Source organism: Pristiophorus japonicus, chromosome 10 (assembly GCF_044704955.1).
Source record: "Pristiophorus japonicus isolate sPriJap1 chromosome 10, sPriJap1.hap1, whole genome shotgun sequence".
Taxonomy (NCBI): Eukaryota; Metazoa; Chordata; class Chondrichthyes; family Pristiophoridae; genus Pristiophorus; species Pristiophorus japonicus.
This window is the reverse complement of record NC_091986.1, coordinates 42,904,702-42,928,485: the sequence shown is the minus strand read 5'-3', so window position 1 is coordinate 42,928,485 and position 23,784 is coordinate 42,904,702. Positions and strand designations below refer to the sequence as shown.

Below are 23,784 nucleotides of genomic sequence, written 5' to 3'. Positions count from 1 at the left end.
AATTAGTCCCACTCCCCCTGCTCTTTCTCCATAGCCCTGCAAATTCTTCCTTTTCAAGTATATTCCTTTTTGAAAATTACAATTGAATTTGTTTCTAGCACCCCTTCAGGCAATGAATTCCAGATCACAAGTTGCTGCGTAAAAAAAATTCTCTTCACCTCCCCTCAGATTCTTTTGCCAATTAACTTAAATCTGTGGAAACAGTTTCTCCTTCCTTACTCTGTCAAAACCTTTCATGAATTTGAACACCTCTATTAAATTCTCCTCAATCTTCTCTGCCCTAAGGAGAACACTCACAGCTTCTCCAGTCTCTCCACATAACTGAAGTCCCTCATCACTGGCACCATTCTGGTAAATCTCCTTTGCACTCTCTCCAAGGCCTTGACATCCTTTCAAAAATGCGGTGCCCAGAATTACACACAATACTCCAGCTGAGGCCTAACCAGCGATTTATAAAGGTTTAGCATAACTTCCTTGCTTTTGTACTCTCTGCCTCTATTTAAAAAGCCAAGGATCCTGTATGTTTTTTTTTAAAAACAGCTTTATCAATGTATCCTGCCACCTTCAAAGATTTTGAAACAGAATCCCATCCATCACAATAAACTTCAGACACCACACTCCAGGCCCCTACCCATGAGTAATGCTATGGAAAGCCAATTAGTAACACACTTTCTTTTAACTGAAACAGCTTAAAAAATACATCCGATGGCGCGGTAAGAGTCTTATTTGTGAAAATGCCTTCTACCGAAGACAGGAAGCCTGACCTAAACATGAACAGTCAGAAATGTAGATTTTCAGTACTCCAATAATGCTTTAGCTTTCACCAGGAAGCTGAACTATGAGTTCAGATATTAGTTAAGTTCTTAGCCCCTGCTGCCATTGTATGAATTTCGGAGCCCAAATGCAGACTCCAGCAGACTGCTTGAATATTCTGCTTGAATAACACAAATTGCCAGCTCTTTTTTACTCAACATTTATCAGTTCTCACAATCAGCTACCGTCATCACCAGTGGCAGGAAAAGAAAAAAAATGCAAAACATCCAAGAGCATGTTCCGTTTAGCTCAGTGTATTTAACCCAGTTCCTAGCCCCTCTTTTTCTTCCGTATCTAATGGTACGTAGGGCAACCCATTTCTTTCACTGATTTTACATCCAGCAGATTGGGTTATTTCTGTAACAGAGACCCTTTCTATGTGGACAGATCTTTAGACTGACTCACAACTCCCTATAAAAGGACCAGCTAGATGCGATTTGGAGGATCATCACCCCCTCCCATCGGGGGTGAGGGTGGGGAAGGGAAGTATCATTTAATGTATTTGCTTCATGGGTTCTTTGCGTCAGAATTCATAGCAACACATTGCTAATAAGAACAAATTGGTTTATTAACAAAGGTTTAATAATCACACGACGCAGTTCCAGTTCACCCACTAGGCTCACAACTGCATACCTTATCGTGGATGATCTAGACTCAACTGACTGAGGTTTCATTGAGTCTTGTGAACATCACGTGACTGACGAAGCCACTCACAATGCAACAGCTCTACAAACCTGTGAGCATACATTACATATCCTGCTATCTGTCAACCGTGTATTCAGGGACCAGGTAAGTGATTGGTTGGTAAGTATTTCTCTCTATTTCTCTTTTTCTCTAAAACTAGGGCATTGGTGTAAATTAAGAGCCATGATTATAGATTAGAAATTGTAAATAGATAATTGAGTTGATATGTCCTTACTGTACAGTATAAATGCACACGAGGCTCATACTTGAGAGGAGGTCACTCTGTGACCAGTTACCTTTATTACCAAGACCTCAAGTGATGAAGGTGGGTGGAGCTTCCCCTTTTATACCTGAAAGTCCAGGTTAGGAGTGTTTCCCGCAAGTTCACCCCCTTGTGGTCAATGTTCTCAAGGTGTACAACTTAGGTCAGCTTCTACATGGGTAACAATGAAAGTTGAATACATGACATCACCTCCCCACCCCCCCCGCCAAAGTCTTATTGGGATCACAGGTTAAGTCTCTCTGGTGGTTTACGCTCCCTTGTAGAGCGCCTGAGTTGGGGCTCCGGTTGTTGGGCGCTGGCCTGAGTGTCTGCTGTTTGCGGTGCCTCAGGCTGTCCGGACTGCCCACACCTTCACTTGGTTCCGGTCACCTGTGGTGGAGTAAACTCTATGTCGTGTTCTTCCTCTGCTTCTTTTATAGGGTTGCTGAACCTCCTTTTAGTTTGATCCACGTATTTGCAGCAGATTTGTCCATTGATAAGTTTAACTACCAAAACCCCATTCCCCTCTTTGGCAATCACAGTGCCTGCAAGCCATTTGGGCCCTGCAGCGTAATTAAGGACACAAACAGGGTCATTGACATCAATACATCGCGCCCTCGCATTCCTGTCATGGTAGTCACATTGTGACTGATGCCTGTTCTCAACAATTTCTTTCATAGTAAGGTGTATAAGGGATAACCTGGTTTTGAGCGTCCTTTTCATTAGCAGCTCTGCGGGTAGAACCACTGTGAGCGAGTGTGGTCGGGATCTATTGGCCAACAGAAGGCGTGATAAGCGGCTTTGTCGGGAACCCCTCCCATGGATTCTGATCATCCTGTTTGACTATCTGCACTGCTCGTTCTGCCTGGCCGTTTGAGGCCGGCTTGAACGGTGCCGTTCTGACATGGTTGATTCCATCGCCTGCCATGAAATCCTGGAATTCAGTGCTTGTGAAGCACGGGCAATTGTCGCTGACCAAGACATCCGGTAGACCATGGGCGGCGAACATTGCCCGTAGACTTTCGACCGTGGCAGAGGATGTGCTTGAATTTAAAATGGCACACTCAATCCATTTGGAGTAGACGTCTACGACAACCAAAAACATTTTTCCATAAAAGGACCTGCATAGTCCACATGGATGCTTGACCACGGTTTGGCGGGCCAGGATCAGGGGCTAAGGGGGGCTTCCCTGGGTGCGTTGCCCAGCTGAGCACACGTGTTGCACCTGCGAACACAAAGTTCCAGGTCTGCATCTATCCCTGGCCACCAAACGTGTGACTTGGCAATTGCCTTCATCATGACAATGCCCGGGTGCTCATTCAAGTTCTCTGATAAACACCTCTCTGCCCATCTGGGGCAAGACTACTCGGTTTTCCCACAGTAGGCAATCGGCCTGAATCGATAGTTCATCCTTGCGCCTATGAAACGGTTTAAATTCCTCAGGGCATGCCCCGTACGTGGCTGCCCAGTCCCCATTCAGGACACATTTCTTAACTAAAGACAGTAGCAGGTCTTTATTTGTCCAGACTTTAATCTGATGGGCTGCCACAGGTGAGCTTTCGCTTTTGAAAGCTTCAACAGCCATGACCATCTCAGCATTATGCTCAGTTGCCCCCTCAGTGGTGGCCAGTGGGAGCCTGCTGAGTGCATCTGCGCAGTTTTCAGTGCTCTGTCTGTGCCGAATTGTGTAGTCATAGGCAGCGAACGTAAGTGCCCACCTCTGTATGCGGGCCGATGTATTCGCATTTATGACCTTGTTGTCGGCCAAAAGGGGTTTGTGATCTGTCTCCAGCTCAAATTTCCTGCCAAACAGGTACTGGTGCATTTTTTTTTTACTGCATATACACATGCTAGCGCTTCCTTTTCTGCCATCCCGTAGTCCCCTTATGCCTGGGACAGACTTCTGGAGGCATAAACTACTGGCTGTAACTGACCATTGGCATTCACATGCTGCAACACACACCCGACCCCATAGGACGACGCATCGCACATTAGAACAAGTTTCTTACATGGGTCATATAACGTTAACAGTTTGTTGGAGCAGAACAAGTTGCGTGCTCGATCAAAAGCCCTTTCCTGGCTTTCCCACCCAGACCCAATTGCGACCTTTGCGTAGGAGCATGTGTAGCAGCTCGAACAGCATGCTTAATTTGGGAAGAAAGTTACCAAAATAGTTCAGGAGCCCCAGGAACGAATGCAGCTCCGTCGTGTTACGGGGTCTGGGTGCTCTCTGGATGACTTCCATTTTGGACGCAGTGGGTCTGATCCCGTCTGCTGCTATCCTTCTCCCCAGGAATTCTACCTCTGGAGCCAAGAAGACGCACTTCGCCTTTTTCAGTCGTAGCCCTACCCGGTCCAGTCTGCGTAGCACCTCCTCCAGGTTGTGGAGGTGTTCTTCAGTATCGTGACCCGTGATGAGGATGTCGTCTTGAAAAACCACCATCCTTGGAATCGACTTGAGGAGGCGTTCCATATTTCGCTGAAAGATCGCGGCGGCTGGACGAATCCAGAACGGACATCTGTTATACTCAAACAACCCCTTGTGTGTCGTGATGGTGGTCAGCTTCTTCGACTCACTCGCCAGCTCCTGGGTTATGTAAGCTGAGGTCGGGTCCAATTTTGAAAAAAGTTTGCCACCGGATAGCGTCGCAAAGAAGTCCTCCGCTCTCGGTAGCGGGTACTGGTCTTGGAGTGACACCCGATTGATGGTGGCCTTGTAATCGCCACATATCCTGACCGACACATCCGCCTTGAGCACCAGCACGATCAGGCTCGCCCAGTCGCTGAATTCGACTGGCGAGATGGTGCCTTCCCTCAGCAGGCGGTCCAATTCGCATTCTATCTTTTCCCGCATCACATATGGCACCGCTCTGGCGTCCGGATTTATGTGAATCACTACCTTGGCCCCCATGAAAGTGCCGATGCCGGGGTGAAATAATGAGTCAAATTTGTCCAGGACCTGTGAGCATGATACTCACTCCACAGAAGAAATTGCATTGACATCGCCCCATTTCCTGTTCATGACAGCAAGCCAACTCCTCCCCAGTAGTGCGGGACCGTCCCCCGGGACAATCCAGAGTGGCAACCTGTTCTCCGAATCTTTGTGGGTCATGACTACCGTGGCGCTGCCTAGCACCGGAATGATCTCCTTTGTATATGTCCGTAGCTGTGCGTCAATCGGCAATAATTTTGGCCTCCTGGCCTTGGACACCCACAACCTTTTGAACTGTTTGATACTCATCAGGGACTGGCTGGCCCTCATGCCTAGCTCCATTAATACTGGGATGCCATTGAGGAGCACTTTCATCATTATCGGTGGCGTCCTAGTGTATGAACTGTATATGTGCTCCACATGAACTCGCTGAACTTCAGCTTCCAGCAATTTCCCCCAGTATTCATTTGGCCTCGTAGGGCTTACATCGACTCCGTCCTCCTCGTACATCAACCCGGCTGCAGGCTTCCTGCACATACGTGCCAAGTGACCACTGACGTTGCAGTTTCTGCAGGTATATTGCTGATACCTGCAAGCTCTGGCTGGGTGCTTGCCTCCATACTCCAGCATGAGCTGGAGGCCCCGTTGTTGGAAACAAAAGGTCCATTACCAATCGATTGTCTCTGACTGTCTCTGTAACTGTCCTTAAGCGCACAGGTGTTGATGGCCCCATTACTGACCGCATTGTCCATTGCGAAGACATGAATCGCCGTTCAGCTAGACATTGTCTCTGTTGAATTCCCCCTTTGGGTTCGACTACATGCTGGGGCATGTCGATTGCCCTTGTCTGCCTAGAGAACTGTGTGCCGCGTTAACAGTGTTGACTCCCTGGTCGTTTGCCGCATTTGAGCCAAGATTTTTGTCATACATCATTCTGGTCTCTTCCTCCCCTGAGATAAATGTCTGGGCTATCAGAGCCGCCGCTTCCAAGGTCAAGTCTTTGGTCTCAATCAGTTTCCTGAAAACCCCAGCGTGCCCGATGCCCTCAATAAAAAAGTCTTGCATCATCTCCGCTCTGCATGCATCTGTGAACTTACATAGGCTCGCCAGTTGCTGGAGATCTGCCACGAAGTCAGGGACGCTTTGCCCTTCTCGCCGCCGGTGCGTGTAAAACCGGTGTCTCGCCATGTGCATGCTGCTCACCGGTTTATTGTGTTCCCCGATCAACTTACTGAGCTCTTCGAACGTCTTGTCCGCCGGCTTCTCTGGCGCTAGAAGATCCTTCATCGTACGTTCTGGATCCACAAACCGTCAGGAGATGAGCCCTGCATTTGTTGGCCGAATCCTGTCCCAACCATTCCTTAGTGACAAAACTTTGCTGTAGTCTCTCAATAAAGTCGTCCCAATCATCACCAACACAGTACCTCTCTTCTGTGTTGCTAGTGGCCATGCTCGCGTGGTTTAAATCCCAGTTTTGCGTCGCCAATGATATGTCCTTACTATACAGTATAAATGCACACGAGGCCCATACTTGAGAGAATGTCACTCTGTGACCAGTTACCTTTATTACCAAGACCTCAAGTGATGAAAGTGGGAGTTTCAACGATGGTAATGCCATTTAATGTTAATGGGAGGTGGTTGGACTCTGTTGTTGAATTTGGCCGTTGCCTGGCACTGTGTGGCACGAATGGTACTTGCCACTTGTCAACCCAGCCTGGATGTAGTCCAGGTCTTTCTGTATGCGGGCAAGAACTGCTTCATTACATGAAGAAATGTGAATTGAACTGAACACTGCAATCACCAGCGAACATCCTCACTGGTGACCTTATGATGGAGGGAAGGTCATTGATGAAATAGCTGAAGATGGTTGGACCTAGGACGCTGCCCTGAGGAACCCCTGCAGCGATGTCCTGGGGCTGAGATGATTGACCTCCAACTATCACAACCATCTTTCTTTGTGTAGTTGTGTCTCTAGCCAGTGGAGCGTTTTCCCCCTGATCCCCATTGACTTCCATTTTACTCGGGCACCTTGATGTCACACTCGGTCAAATGCTGCCGATATCATGGGCAATCACTCTCACAATACCACTTAAATTCAGCTCTTTTGTCCATGTTTGGACCAAGGCTGTAATGAGGTCAGGAGCCGAGTGGTCCTGGCAGAACCAAACTGAGCATCAGTAAGCAGGTTATTGGTGAGTAAGTGCAACTTGATAGCACTGTTGATGACACCTTCCATCATTTTGCTGACGATTGAGAGTAGTAGGCTGATGGCCAGGTTGGATTTGTTCTGCTTTTTATGGACAGTGCAATTTTGAAATTTGTCATGTAGATGCCAATGTAGTAGCTGTACTGGAACAGCTTGGCTACAACAACAACTTGTATTTATATAGCACCTTTAACATAGTGAAACGTCCCAAGGCACTTCACAGGAGTATTATGAAACAAATAATTTAACATCGATCCACATAAGGAGAAATTAGGGCAGGTGACCAAAAGCTTGGTCAAAGAGGTAGGTTTTAAGGAGGGTCTTAAAGGAGGCAAGGGAAGTAGAAAGGTGGCGAGGTTTAGGGAAGGAGTTCCAGAGAGGGCCTAGGCCACAGAAGGCAGGGCCACCAAAGATTGAGCGATTATCATCAGGGATGCTCAAGAGGGTAGAATTAGAGGAGCGCAGACATCTCTGGGGGTTGTGGGTTTGGAGAAGATTGGGAGGGGTGAGGCCATGGAGGGATTTGAAAACAAGGATGAGAATTTTGAAATCGAGGCGTTGCTTAACCGAGAGCCAATGTCGGTCAGTGAGCACAGGCGTGATGGGTGAGCGGGACTTGGTGCGAGTTAGAACACAAGAGCTGAGGCTAATTCTGGAACATAAGTCTTCAGCAAAGAGCCTTTGCTGTATCCAGTGAGCTCAACCATTTCTTGCTATCACGCGGAGTGAATCGAATAGGCTGAAGACTGGCTTCTGTGATGGTGGGAACCTCAGGAGGATGCCGAAATGGATCATCCAATCGGCACTTCTGGCTGACGGTGGTTTGAGGAATGGTATGCGACAACTTTGGGAGGGGTGAACATTATAAAATCATACAATACAGAAGGAGGCCATTTGGTCCAATGTGTCTGTACTGGCGCTTTGAATGTGCTATTTTGTTAGTACCACTCCTCCGCTTTTTCCCCATAGCCCTGCAGTTTATTTTTAGGCATATGTCCAATTCCATTTTGTAAATGACTACTGAATTTGCTTCCACCACTATTTCAGACAGTGCATTCCACATCACGACAATTCGCTGCATAAAAAAAAAATCTCCTCACCTGCCCGCTGGCTTTTTTGCCAATTGTCTTAAATTTGTGTCCTCTGGCTACTAACCTACCTGCCAGTGGAAACAGTTTCTCTCCATCTACTCTATCAAAAGCCTCATCTTTTAAATCTTCTCTTAACCTTCTCTACGCTAAAGAGGACAATCCCAGCTTCTCTGATCTCTACACATAACTGGTCTCTGGTATCAGTCTAGTAAACCTCCTCTGCAGCTTTTCCAAGGCTGTCCTGACGTGTGGTGGCCAGAATTGGACATAAAACACCAGCTGACGCCTAACCAGTGATTTGTAAAGGTTTAGCACAAATTCCTTGCTTTTGTACTCTCTGCTTCTCTTTATAAAAGCAAGGATCCAGTATGCTTATATAATGACCTTCACAGCATGTCCTGACACTTTCAAAGATTTGTGTATATGAACCCCCAAGTTTCTATGTTTCTGCATCCTCTTTAAAATGGTACTATTTAATGTATATTGCCTACCTCATTTTTCCTTCCAAAATGTATCACTTCACACTTCTCTGCATTAAATTTCATCTGCCGTGTCTGCCCATTTCAGCAGTCTGTCTATGTCCTCCTGCAGTCTGCTAGCTATCCTCCACGCTGTTTACTACATTTCCAAGCTCTATTTCAGCTGCAAGCTTTAAAATTATGCCCCCTATGCCCAAGTCTATGTCATTAATATATATTCCCCTGCTCTTCTTTGAAATAGTGCCATGGGATTTTTTACCTCCACCTGAGAGGGCAGACAGTTAAACATCTGTAAGTGATTTCTATTAGATTTTTCTATAATACTCCAAGACAAGAAGGGGCATTGTTCCAAAGTACCTGTGTTTATTACATTTACAAAAGATGTTAACATTCAAGAAATAAATAAGTTAAAATGCAACTGTTATACTCATAGCATTGTCAGTTATAGATAGATACAACTGGTTAACATCAACAAGGTTTCGAGATGATTGATGTCGAATGGTCTTGCGAGCACTTGAGCAGGTCAAATTTTGCTCTGAGAAAGTTCTACCATCTGTGCTCCAGGTCCAGGCTTATATACATTAAAACACACCCTTAGTCATAATGATCCTTGTGCCCCGGGAGGCCTCCCATTCATAATATTCTTTATCTCTCGCCGAGCAACCATCTGTACTATTACCTTTTCTGAGCCAACACACACAGACTGTTTAGCCTCCCTAATATCATAAGATAACCAGAATGCCTTGTTTACTTCAAATGCTCCAAGGACATGCTTGATCACACAAGGTTTCAATCATTTAGTTGCTTAATTTGATATGTCCTTACTATACAGTATAAATGCACACGAGGTCCATACTTGAGAGAAGGTCACTCTGTGACCAATTACCTTTATTACCAAGACCTCAAGTGATGAAGGTGTGTGGAGCTTCCTCTTTTATACCTGAAAGTCCAGGTTAGGAGTGACTCCCACAAGTTCACCCCCTTGTGGTCAATGTTCTCAAGGTGTACAACTTAGGTCTGGTTATACATGGGTTACGATAGTTGAATACATGACATGAGTGATGTTTCAAAACTTAAAAATCAAATTGGTTAAATAAAATACAAGACAGCAGACCCGAGAGGAGATGGAGCAAAGCAGCAGAGGAGCGGGATAGAAGAGCGGGAACGACTCAACAGAGGCAAAAATCGAAAGTGTGACATCAGAGTGATGTCGGCTCAAGGGAGTCAGCTGATTGGTGAGTAGCCAGTGAGTGTTTTTGTCTTCTGGTTTTAAGTTTATTTCATAGTTAAGTCCATAGTCAAATAACTAGGGCAGCTCAGTCCCATAGAGTGCACATCCTGTGCCATGTGGGAAGTCCTGGACGCTTCACATAGCCTGTGCAGGAAGTGTCACCAGCTACAGCAACTCGAGCTCCAGGTTTCGGAGCTTGAGCGGTGGCTGGAATCACTGCAGTGCATCCACAAGGCTTAGAACTTCGTGGATAGCACGTTTCTAGAGGGGTCACCCCGCAGCTGAAGAATGTGTTGGCAGAGAGGAAGTGGGAACCGTCAGACGGAAGAGGAGGACCAGATAAGTAGTGTAGGAGTCCCCTGAGTACATCTCGCTCTCTAACCAGTATTCTGTTCTGAGTACTGGTGGGGGCGATGGTTTCTCTGGGGAGAGCAGCCAGAGTCAAGTCCAAGAGTAAAGTGGGCATTCTTACCCACTTTATCTATCGGTCCTGCTACCTTCAGGGATCTATGGACGTGCACTCCAAGATCCCTCTGTTCATCTACACTTCACAGTATCCTACCATTTATTGTGTATTCCCTTGCCTTGTTAGTACTCCCCAAATGCATTACCTCACATTTTTCCAGATTAAATTCCATTTGCCACTTTTCTGCCCACCTGCCAGTCCATTGATATCTTCCTCCGGGCTACAGCTTTCTTCCTCACTATCAACCACATGTGCAATTTTTGTATCATCTACAAACTTCTTTCTCATGCCCCTTACAATAAAGTCTAAATCTTTGATGTATACCACAAAAAGCAAGGGACCTATTACTGAGCCCTGCAGAACCCCACTGGAAACAGCTTTCCAGTCACAAAAACTTCCATCAACCATTACCCTTTGCTTCCTGCCACTGAGTCAATTTTGAGTTCAACTTGTCACTTTCCCTGTCTTGTCAAAAGCTTTGCTAACATAGAAACATAGAAAATAGGTGCAGGAGTAGGCCATTCGTAGGTGTAGGCAGGAGTAGGACTTCATCTAACTCCTTTTTGAATATATTTAGTGAATTGGCCTCAACAACTTTCTGTGGTAGAGAATTCCACAGGTTCACCACTCTCTGGGTGAAGAAGTTCCTCCTCATCTCGGTCCTAAATGGCCTACCCCTTATCCTTAGACTGTGTTCCCTGGTTCTGGACTTCCCCAACATTGGGAACATTCTTCCTGCATCTAATCTGTACAATCCCGTCAGAATGTTATATGTTTCTATGAGATCCCCTCTCATTCCTCTAAATTTCAGTGAATATAAGCCTATCTATTCCAGTCTTTCTTCATATGTAAGTCCTGCCATCCCGGTAATCAGTCTGGTGAACCTTTGCTGCGTTCCCTCAATAGCAAGAATGTCCTTCCTCAGATTAGGAGACCAAAATTGTACACAATATTCAAGGTGTGGCCTCACCAAGGCCCTGTACAACTGCAGTAAGACCTCACTGCTCCTATACTCAAATCCTCTCGCTATGAAGGCCAACATGCCATTTGCCTTCATCACTTCCTGATGTACCTGCATGCCAACTTTCAATGACTGATGCACCATGACACCTAGGTCTCGTTGCATCTCCCCTTTTCCGAATCTATCACCATTCAGATAATATTCTGCCTTCCTGTTTTTGCCACCAAAGTGGATAACTTCACATTTATCCACATTATACTGCATCTGCCATGCATTTGCCCACTCACCGAACCTGTCCAAATCATCCTGCAACCTCTTAGCTTCCTCCTCAGAGCTCACACTGCCACCCAGCATGGTGTCATCTGCAAACTTGGGAGATATTACATTAAATTCCTTCGTCCAAATCATTGTTGTATATTGCAAATACCTGGGGTCCCAGCACTGAACCCTGCGGTATTCCACTAGTCACTGCCTGCCATTCTGAAAAGGACCCATTTATCCCTACTTTTTGCTTTGCTTCCTGTCTGCCAACCAGTTCTCTATCCACGTCAATACATTATCCCCAATACCATATGCTTTAATTTTGCACACTAATCTTTTGTGTGGGACCTTGTCAAAAGCCTTTTGAAAGTCCTAATACACCACATCCACTGGCTCTCCCTTGTCCACTCTACCAGTTACATCCTCAAAATATTCTAGAAGATTTGTCAAGCATGATTTCCCTTTCATAAATCCATGCTGACTTGGACGGATCCTGTCACTTCTTTCCAAATGCGCTGCTATTTCATCTTGAAAAATTGATTCCAACATCTTCCCCACTACCGATGTCAGGCTAACTGGCCTATAATTCCCTGTTTTCTCTCTCCCTCCTTTTTTAAAAAGTGGGTTGCATTAGCTACTCTCCAATCTATAGGAACTGTTCCAGAGTCTACTGAATGTTAGAAAATGACCACAAATGCATCCACTATTTCTAGGGCCACTTCCTTAAGTACTCTGGGATACAGACTATGAGGCCCTGGGGACTTATCAGCCTTCAATCCCATCAATTTCCCTAACACAATTTCCTGATTAATAAGGATTTCCTTCAGTTCCTCTTTCTCGCTCGACCCACGGTCCCCTAGTATTTCCAGAAGGTTATTTGTGACTTCCTTAGTGAAGACAGAACCAAAGTATTTGTTCAATTGCTCTGCCATTTCTTTGTTCCCCATTATAAATTCACCTGATTCTGACTGCAAGGGTCCTACATTTGTCTTCACTAATCTTGTTTCTCTTCACATATCTACAGAAGCTTCTTTTGCAGACAGTTTTTATGTTCCCTGCAAGCTTACTCTCATACTCTATTTTCCCCCTCCTAATTAAACCCTTTGCCCTCCTCTGCTGAATTCTAAATTTCTCCCAGTCCTCAGGTTTGCTGCTTTTTCTGGCCAATTTATATGCCTCTTCCTTGGATTTAACACTATCCCTAATTTCCCTTGAAAGCCACGGTTGAGTCACCTTTCCCGTTTTATGTGTATGCCAGACAGGGATGTACAATTATTGAAGTTCATCCATGTGATCTTTAAATGTCTGCCATTGCCTATTCACCGTCAACCCTTTAAGTATCATTCGCCAGTCTATCCTAGCCAGTTCACGTCTCATACCATCGAAGTTACCTTTCTTTAAGTTCAGGACCTTAGTCTCTGAATTAACTGTATCACTCTCCATCTTAATGAAAAGTTCTACCATATTATGGTCACTCTTCCCCAAGGGGCCTCGCATAACAAGACTGCTAATTAATTCTCTCTCATTACACAACACCCAGTCTAGTATGGCCAGCTCTCTAGTTGGTTCCTCAACATATTGGTCTGAAAAACCATCCCTTATACACTCCAGGAAATCCTCCTCCACCATATTGCTACCAGTTTGGTTAGCCCAATCTATATGTAGATTAAAGTCTCCCATGATAACTGCTGTACCTTTATTGCACGCATCCCCAATTTCCTGTTTGATGCCATCCCCAACCTCACTACTACTGTTTGGTGGTCTGTACACAACTCCCACTAGTGTTTTCTGTCCTTTGGTGTTTCGCAGCTCTACCCATACAGATTCCACATCATCCAAGCTAATGTTCTTCCTTACTATTGCGTTAATCTGCTCTTTAACCAGCAACGCTACCCCACCTCCTTTTCCTTTCTGTCTATCCGTCCTGAATATTGAATGTCCCTGGATGTTGAGTTGCCAGCCTTGGTCACCCTGGAGCCATGTCTCCGTAATCCCAATTACATCATATCCATTAACAGCTATCTGCGCAGTTAATTCGTCCACCTTATGACAAATGCTCCTCGCATTGAGACATAGAGCCTTCAGGCTTGTTTTTTTAACACTCTTTGTCTTTTTAGAATTATGTTGTATTGTGGCCCTTTTTGATTTTTGCCTTTGATTTCTCTGCTCTCCACTTTTCCTCATCTCCTTTCTACCTTTTGCTTCTGCCCCCATTTTATTTCCCTCTATCTCCCTGCATTGATTCCCATCCCCCTGCCATATTAGTTTAAACCCTCCCCAACAGCACTAGCAAACACTCCGTTGAGGACATCGGTTCCGGTCCTGCCCAGGTGCAGACCGTCCGGTTTGTACTGGTCCCACCTCCCCCAGAACCGGTTCCAATGTCCCAGGAATTTGAATCGCTCCCTCTTGCACCATTGCTTAAGCCATGTATTCATCTTAACTATCCTGCTATTCCTACTCTGACTCGCACATGGCACTGGTAGCAATCCTGAGATTACTACCTTTGAGGTCCTACATTTTAGTTTAACTCCTAGCTCCCTAAATTCAGCTTGTAGGACTTCATCCAGTTTTTTTTTTACCTATATCGTTGATACCTATATGCACCACGACAACTGGCTGTTCACCCTCCCCCTCCAGAATGCCCTGCAGCCGCTCCGAGACATCCTTGACCCTTGCATCAGGGATACATTTCATTTGGGCCTGGCGATTTATCTACTTTCAAAGATGCTAAACCCCTAATACTTCCTCTCTCACTATATTTATCTCATCTTCTTTCACTCTTCCTCAACTACAATGTCTGGATTGTCCCTCTTTCAGACGCAAAGTATTCATGAAGAACCATACCCACATCTTCTGCCTCCACACACAAGCTTTCTTTTTGGTCTCTAATGTGCCCTACTCTTTCTTTAGTTATCCTCTTTCTCTTTATGTATTTATAAAACATCTTTGGGGTTTCCTTGATTTTACTTGCCAATATTTCTTCATGCCTCTCTCTGCTTTCCTAATTTCCTTTTTAATTTCACCCATGCACTTTCTATACTCTAGGCTTTCTGCAGTATTTAGCTTTCGATATCTGACACAAGCTTCCCTTTTTTGTCTTATTCTACCCTGTATGCCCCATGACATCCAGGGGGTTCTAGATTTGGGAGTCCCACCCTTTTTCTTTGTGGGAACATACTTGCTCTGAACTCTCACTTTCTCCTCCTTGAATACCTTCCACTGCTCGGATACCTTCAAGTAGTTGTTTCCAGTTAACTTTTGCTAAATCACATCTCAACTTAGTAAAATTGGCTTTTCCCCAATCGAGAACTTTTACTCCTGATCTATCTTTGCCCTTTTCCTTAAATCTAACTGAATTATGATCACTACAAACAAAATATTCTCCCACTGATACCCCTTCCACCTGCCCAGCTTCAATCCCTAAAACCAAGTCCAGAACCAACCCCACACTTGATAGGCTTGCTTCATACTGGTTAAAAAAGCTCTCTTGAATGCATTTTAAGAATTATACGCCTTTATACCTTTTATACCGATTTGAGCCCAGGTAATATTAGGAGAGTTGAAATCTCCAACTATTACTCCCCTATTGTTTTTGCACTTCTCAGAAATTTATCTACATATTTGTTCTTCTATCTCTCCCTGACTATTTGGGGGTCGAAAGTACACTCTATAGTGTCTATAGTGCAGTGTAATTTCCCCTTTTTTGTGCTTCAGTTCAACCCACATGGCCTCATTTGATTATCCTTCTAATATATCATCCCTCCTCAGAGCTTCAAATGTAATATTGCGACCCCCGCCCCCCCTCATCTGAAAACCTTGCTACCTGGAATGTTGAGCTGCCATTCCTGCCATTCTTTCAGCCATGTTTCAGTAATAACGTGATATCATACTTCTACATGTCGATCTATGCCCTCAGCTCATCTGCCTTATTCACTGGACTTCTTGCATTGAAGTATATAACCTTAACCCTAACCCAACCTGTTTGTTGTTGATTTTCTAGCCTTTGTTTCCTCTGCCTTCCAAACTCACTTACTAATTTACTGCCTTGCTTTGCTTCTCTCCCTTCTGAATCTATTTTCAGGTTCCCATCCCCTTGCCAAGCTAGTTTAAACCCTCCCCAACAGCATTAGCAAACCCCCTGCGAGGATATTGGTCCCGGCTCGGTTGAGGTGCAACCCATCCGGCTTGTATAGGTTCCACCTCCCCCAGAACAGTTCCCAATGCCTCAGGAATCTAAAGTCCTCCCTCCTGCACTATTTCTCCAGCCAGGCATTCATCTGCTCTATCCACCTATTTCTATACTCATTAGTGCATGGCACCGGGAGTAATCCAGAGATTACTACCTTTGAGGTCCTGCTTATTAATCTCTTTTCTAGCTCCCTAAAATCTGCCTGCAGGACCTCATCCCTCTTTCTAGCTGTGTCATTGGTATCAACATTGACTTCAATTTTACCAGTGCTCCTGGCTGCTGCACTCAGTCAAATGCTGGAATGGTATCAGGGATGAGGGACTTCAGTTTTGTTGGGAAACTGGAGAAATAGGGATTGTTGCCCTTAGAACAAAGACGATTAATCATAGAATCATAGAAATTTACAGCACAGAATGAGGCCATTTTGGCCCAAATTGTCCGCGCCAGCCAACCAAGAGCTATCCAGCCTAATCCCACTTTCCAGCTCTTGGTCCGTAGCCCTGTAGGTTACTGCACTTCAAGTGCACATCCAAGTATTTTTTAAATGTGGTGAGGCTTTCTGCCTCGATCAATCTTTCAGGCAGTGAGTTCCACACACCACCACCCTCTGGGTGAAGAAGTTCCCCCTATATCTCCTCGAAACCTCCCCCCAATTACCTTAAATCTATGCCCCATGTTTGTTAACCCCTCTGCCAAGGGAAACAGGTCCTTCCTATCCATTTTATCCATGCCTCTCATAATTGTATACACCTCAATTAGATCTCCCCTCAGTCTCCTCTGTTCCTATCATGTATTCAAATGTCATTGTAATCCATGGATAAACTGACCTAAGTTGTACACCGTGAGAACATTGACCACTAGGTGGTGAACTTGTGGGAGACACTCCTAACCTGGACTTTCAGGTATAAAAGGGGAAGCTCCACCCACCTTCTCCACTTCAGTGCTGGCTAATAAAGGTTACTGGTCACAGAGTGGCCTTCTCTCGAGTATGGGCCTTGTGTGCATTTGTACTGTATAGTAAGGACATATTATTGGCGACGAGAAACTGCGATTTAAACCACACGAGCATGGCCACTAGCAGCACAGACGAGAGATACTGTGTTGGTGATGATTGGGACGATTTTATTGAGAGACTACAGCAAAGTTTCGTCACTAAGGAATGGTTGGGACAGGATTCGGCCGACAAACTCAGGGCTCAACTCCTGACGGTTTGTGGATCCAGGGCGTACTCCCTGATGAAGGATCTGCTAGCGCCAGAGAAGCCGGCAGACAAGACATTTGAAGAGCTCAATAAGTTGATCGGGGAACACTTTAAACCAGCGAGCAGCATGCACATGGCGAGACACCGGTTTTACACGCACCGGCGTCGAGAAGGGCAAAGCGTTCCAGACTTCGTGGCAGACCTCCGGCGACTAGCGAGCCGATGTAAGTTCACAGATGCATGCAGAGCGGAGATGCAGGGCATCGGGCACACTGGGGTTTTCAGGAAACTGATTGAGACCAAAGACTTGACCCTGTAAACGGCGGCTTTGACGGCCCAGACATTTATATCAGGGGAGGAAGAGACCAGAATGATGGTTGACAAAAATCTTGGTTTAAATGCAGCAAATGGACAGGGAGTCAACATTGTTAATGCGACACACAGTTCCCCAGGCAGACAGGGGCAATCGGACATGCCCGAGCATGTAGTCGAACCCAAAGGGGGAATTCAACAGAGACAATGGCTAGCTGAACGGCGATTCATGCCATCGCAAGGGACAATGCGGCCAGTAATGGGGCCACCAACACCTGCCAATGGTGCATTTAAGGACAGTTACAGAGACAGTCAGAGACGATCGACTGGTAATGGACCTTTTGTTTCCAACAACAATTCATGCTGGAGGTGTGGAGGCAAACACACATCCAGAGCTTGCAGGTATCAGCACTATACCCGCAGAAACTGCAACGTCAGTGGTCACTTGCCGCCTATGTGCAGGAAGCCTGCAGCCAGGTTGATGTATGAGGAGGACGGGCCCAATATAAGCCCTACGAGGCCAAATGGACACTGGGGGAAATCGCTGGAAGCTGAAGTTCAGCGAGTTCATGTGGAGCACATATACAGTTCATACACCATGACGCCACCGATAATGATGAAAGTGCTCCTCAATGGCATCCCAATATCAATGGAGCTAGACAAGGGGGCCAGCCATTCCCTGATGAGTATCAAACAGTTCGACAAGTTGTGGGCGTCCAAGGCCAGGAGGCCAAAATTATTGCCGATTGACGCACAGCTACGGACATATACAAAGGAGATCACCCATGTCAGCCCGTCAGATCAAAGTCTGGACAAATAGAGACCCACTACTGTCTTTAGTCAAGAAATGTGTCCTGAATGGGGACTGGGCAGCCACGTACGGGACATGCCCTGAGGAATTTAAATCATTTCACAGGCGCAAGGATGAACTCTCGATTCAGGCCGATTGCCTATTATGGAGAAACCGAGTAGTCATGCCCCAGATGGGCAGAGAGGTGTTTATCAGAGAACTTCACAATGAGCACTCGGGCATTGTCATGATGAAGGCAATTGTCAGGTCACACGTTTGGTGGCCAGGGATAGATGCAGACCTGGAACTTTGTGTTCGCAGGTGCAACACATGTGTGCCCAGCTGGGCAATGCGCCCAAGGTAGCCCAACATAGCCCCTGGTTCTGGCCCGCCAAGCCATGGTCACGCATCCATGTGGACTACGCAGGTCCTTTCATGGGAAAAATGTTTTTGGTTGTAGTAGACGCCTACTCCAAATGGATCGAGTGTGACATTGTCAATTTAAGCACATCCTCTACCACGGTAGAAAGTCTACGGGCAATGTTCGCCACCCATGGTCTACCGGATGTCTTGGTCAGCGACAATGGCCTGTGCTTTACAAGCACTGAATTCCAGGACTTCATGGCAGGAAATGGTATCAACCATGCCAGAACGGCACCGTTCAAGCCGGCCTCAAACGGCCAGACGGAACGAGCAGCGCAGATAATCAAACAGGGGATGCTCAGAATCCAAGGGGGTTCCCTACAAAGCCGCTTATCACGCCTCCTGTTGGTCAATAGATCCCGACCACACTCGCTCACAGGGGTTCCACCCGCAGAGCTGCAAATGAAAAGAACGCTCAAAACCAGGTTATCCCTTATACACCCCACCATGAAAGAAATTGTTGTGAGCAGGCGCAGGTCATAATGTGACTACCATGACAGGAATGCGAGGGCGCGATGTATTGATGTCAATGACCCTGTCTTTGTCCTCAACTACGCTGCAGGGCCCAAATGGCTCGCAGGCACTGTGATTGCCAAAGAGGGGAATAGGATTCTGGTAGTTAAACTTACCAATGGACAAATCTACCGCAAACACGTGGATCGACCAAAAAGGAGGTTCAGCAACCCCATTGAAGAAGCAGAGGAAGAACACAATGTAGAGTTCACTCCACCACAGGTGACCGAACACCGGAACCAAGTGGAGGAGAGCCCAGTCACTGTGGGCTGTCCGGACAGGCCTGAGGCACCGCAAACAGCAGACACTCAGGCCAGCGCCCAATATCCGGAGCCCCAACTCAGGCGCTCTACAAGGGAGCATAAAGCACCAGAGAGACTTAACCGGTGATCCCAATAAGACTTTGGGGGGAGGTGTTGTCATGTATTCAACTGTCATTGTAATCCATGTATAAACTGACCTAAGTTGTACACCGGGAGAACACTGACCACTAGGTGGTGAACTTGTAGGAGATACTCCAAACCTGGACTTTCAGGTATAAAAGGGGAAGCTCCACCCATGTTCTCCACTTCAGTGCTGGCTAATAAAGGTTACTGGTCACAGAGTGACCTTCTCTCTAGTATGGGCCTTGTGTGCATTTGTACTGTATAGTAAGGACATATTAGTTCCAAAGAAAACAGACCCAGCATCTCCAATCTTTCCTCATAGCCAAAATTCTCCAGTCCAGGCAACATTCTTATAAATCTTCTCTGCACCCTTTCCAGTGCAATCACAACTTGCCTGTAATGTGGCGACCAGTACTGCACATAGTACACCAGCTGCGGTCGAACTAGTGTTTTATACAGTTCAAGCATAACATCCCTGCTCTTGTATTCTATGCCTCGACTAATAAAGGCAAGTATTCCATATGCCTTTTTAACCACCTTATCTACCTGGCCTGCTACCTTCAGGGATCTGTGGACCTGCTCTCTAAGGTCCCTTTGTTCCTCTACATTTTTCAGTTTCGTACCATTTAATGTATATTCCCTTGCCTTATTAGACCTCCCCAAATGCATTACCTCACACTTATCCGGATTGAATTCCATTTGCCACTGTTCTGGCCACCTGACCAGTACACTGATATCTTCCTGCAATCTGCAGCTTTCTTCTTCATTATCAACCACACAGCCTATTTTAGTGTCATTTGCAAACTTCTTAATCATACCTCCAATATTCAAGTCCAAGTCATTGATATATACCACAAAAAGCAAGGGGCCCAGCACTGAGCCCTGCGGAACCCCACTGGACACAGCCTTCCAGTCACAAGGGGAGATTTAATAGAGGTGTTCAACCCATAACCTTCCGACTCAACAACAACAACTTGTATTTATGAAGCGCCATCACGTAGTGAAATGTCCCATGGTGCTTCACAAGCTAAATGAGCTAGAAATTTGACACTGAACCTCAAAAGTAGAAATTAGCGCAGGTGACTTGGTCACAGAGGTAGGTTTTAAAGAGCGTCTTGAAGGAGGAAAGAGAGGTAGCGCGGCGGAGAGGTTTAGGGAGGGAGTTCCAGAGCTTGGGGCCTAGGCAACAGAAGGTACAGCTGCCAATATTTGAGCGATTATAATCAGGGATGCTCAAGAGGGCAGAATTAGAGGAGCGTAGACATCTCGGGTGGTGGTGTGGTTGGAGGAGATTACAGAGATAGGGAGGGACGAGGCTGTGGAGGGATTTGAAAATAAGGATGGGAATTTTGAAACCGAGGCTTTGCTTAACCGGAAGCCAATGTAGGTCAGCGAGCACAGGGGTGATGGGTGAGCAGGACTTCGTGCGAGTTAGGACACGGGCAGTCAAGTTTTGCCTTACCTCTAGTTTATGTAGGATCATCATCATAGGCAGTCCCTCGAAATCAAGGAAGACATGCTTCCACTCTAAAAGTGAGTTCTCAGGTGACTGAACAGTCCAATACGGGAATTACAGTCTCTATCACAGGTGGGACAGATAGTCAATGAAGGAAAGGGGGGATGGGGAATCTGGTTTGCCGCACGCTTCTTCCGCTGCCTGCGCTTGCTTTCTGCATGCTCTCGGCGGTGAGACTCGAGGTGCTCAGTGCCCTCCCGGATGCCCTTCCTCCTCTGAGGGCGATCTTTGGCCACGGACTCCCAGATGTCGATGGGGATGTTGCATTTTGGCTCGCTTGCTCTGAAGGAGTTCCGAGTAGAGCGCTTGCTTTTGGAGTCTTGTATCAGGCATGCGAACAATGTGACCCACCCAACGGAGCTGATCGAGCGTGATCAGTGCTTCGAAGCTGGGGATGTTGGCCTGACCGAGGACACTAGTATTGATGCGTCTGTCCTCCATGGGGATTTGCAGGATCTTGCGGAGACATCGTTGGTAGTATTTCACATATCCAACATTGAAATTCTGCACCACAAATGCTCTGAGACAGTATTTTTTTTATCATTTGTATCAACTAAACCCTCAGAAATAATACATTTTAAAACCACCCATGCAAGTTCTGTTGTTAAAACAAGTGCCACACAAAGGCAGCTTGAAATTATCGTGCTGTGAGTTTCACAGAAAAGATAAGTCTAATAAAGTTTTATCAAAAGATGCAGTTAAAAATACTGCATTCCACTTGTGGGGGAGTCCAAAACTAGGGAACACAAATGTAAGATAGTCACTAATAAATCCAGTAAGGAATTCAAGAGAAAATTCTTCACCCAGAGTAGTTAGAATGTGGAACTTGCTACTACAAGGAGTAGTGACTAATATTTAAAGGGAAACTAGGTAAATACATGAGGGAGAAAGGAAGAGAAGGATCTGTTGATAGGGTGAGATGAAGAAGGGTGGGAGGAGGCTTGTGTGGAGCATAAACATTGGCATGGACCAGATGGGCCGAATGGTCTGTTTGTGTGCTGTTCATTCCACGTACTTCAGCAAATTCACAACCACAGTAACGTCAAACCTTCAACATCACTTTGATAACCTTCACAGCAATTCAAACCACAGCAAAAAAATTTGCTTAAACCAAGAACATTGATAAGGAGATGAGTACTTACCAATCCGCTGAATGCCAAAATCCATATAGTGGTGCTGGATGTCAGAAGCTACAATGTAAAACAAAACATTAATGGGTAACTAGAATTATATATCTTGCTTTTCAATATTGTATGGGCGATTTCTATTTACATTATCTTGCAGAGAGAAAAATAAGATTCATGCCAGTGACAGCACACTTTCATTCTTAATGGGTACGGTAGCATAGCGATTCTGTTACTGGACCAGTAATCCAGAGACCTGGACTAATGATCCAGAGACATGAGTTCAAATCCCACCATGGCAGCTAGGGGATTTAAATTTAGTTAATAAATAAATCTAGAATAAAAAGCTAATATCAGTAATGGTGACCATGAAACTACCGGATTGTAGTAAAAATCCATCTGGTTCACCAATGTCCTTCAGAGAAGGAAATCTGCCATCCTTACCTGGTCTGGCCTACATGTGATTTCAGACCCACAGCAATGTGACTCCAGAAGGTGATGGTCAACTGCCCTCTGAAATGGCGGCTCACCACCTCCTTCTCTGGGGCAACTAGGGATGTGCAATAAATGTTGGCCTCGCAGGCGATGCTCACATCGCATGAACGAATAAATAAAAAATGTTTTAAATTCTTTAAGTAATTCCAGGGAGGGAATAGTGCAGAACATAAGAAGAAGGAAGGGATAAAGATAGAACTTTGTGCTCTGTGGCTTTTTGCAATCTGAGAGGAGTCAGCAAGTTGCCAACTTGTCACCTGAGGATGACCAAAGGTATGCCACTGGCCACCTGCGTGGTTTGCAATATAGGCTCCTAGTGTGCTGAGGAATATAGGAAGAGGAGGAGGCCATTCAGCCCCTCGAGCCTGTTCCGCCATTAGATCGCCGTTGATTTGTATCTTAACTATATCTATCCCCAGCTTGGTTCTGTAACCCTTAATACCCTTACCTGATAAAAAAATCTATCAATCTCAGTTCTGAAATTTTCGACTGATTCCCCCACCCCTCCCAGCCTCAAACAAGGAGAGAGAGTTCCAGATTTCCACTACTCTTTGTGAAGAAGTGCTTCCTGACATCACTTTTGAATGCCTTAGCTCCAATTCTTAATGTCATACTCTCCTTGTTCTGGACTCTCCCCACCAGAGGAAACATTTTCTCTATCTACCCTATCAACTCTTGAATCATCTTAAAACACCTCAATCAGAGTGGTATCTGTCAATTATAACTTCAGGAGGAAGGTCTATGAAGCGTATTCAATTGACATATGGCAACTGTAACTTCCTGGGCAGGGCTGGGCCGAGTTGGGCTGGGTGGCAGATCACACGGTAAGGATGAGCCTCAGAAAGGTGAAAGTCCATTTGCCATATAGTAACAGTGCACCCTTGTTTGATGATCATGTCTGGATTCAAACGAGGGAAATGGAATATATGCAAATTCAAAGGGCGATCAATTATAGTAAGTTTTTTGTTAAAACCCCAGAGGATGATTTTTTTTAAAAACTTAATTCTCGGGACATGGGCATCGTTGCCAAGGCTGGCATTTATTGTCCTTCCCTAACTGCCCTTGAGAAGGTGGTGGTGAGCCATCTTCTTAAACTGCTGCAGTCCGTTTGATGAAGGTGTGAAGGTGCGCCCACAGTGCTCTTAGTGAGGGAGTTCCGGGATTTTGACCCAGTGACGAACGAAGGAACAACGATATATTTCCCAGCCTGGATGGTGTGTGAATTGGATGGGAATCCTAGATGAAATTGAAGACTTATGGCAATGACAACACCAACTTGCATTTATATAGCGCCTTTAACATAGTAAAACCTCCTAAGGCACTTCACAGCAGCATTATCAGACAAAATTTGACACCGAGCAAGATAAGGAGATATTAGGACAGGTGACCAAAAGCTTGGTCAAAGAGGTAGGTTTTAAGGAGCGTCTTAAAAAAGTAGAGAGAGCT

The 23,784-nt window shown here is 45.7% G+C and overlaps 1 protein-coding gene across 2 annotated transcripts in view; it reads right to left on the bottom strand.

Moving 5' to 3' along the window:
* ubac2 (UBA domain containing 2) overlaps window positions 1-23,784 on the bottom strand; it is a 328,535-nt gene that overhangs the window by 144,582 nt on the left and 160,169 nt on the right. For both annotated transcript variants that reach the window (XM_070891399.1, XM_070891398.1), the window contains one exon: window positions 21,862-21,909. In XM_070891399.1, coding sequence (XP_070747500.1) covers window positions 21,862-21,909 — 48 coding nt within the window. The remainder of the gene's footprint in view (window positions 1-21,861; window positions 21,910-23,784) is intronic.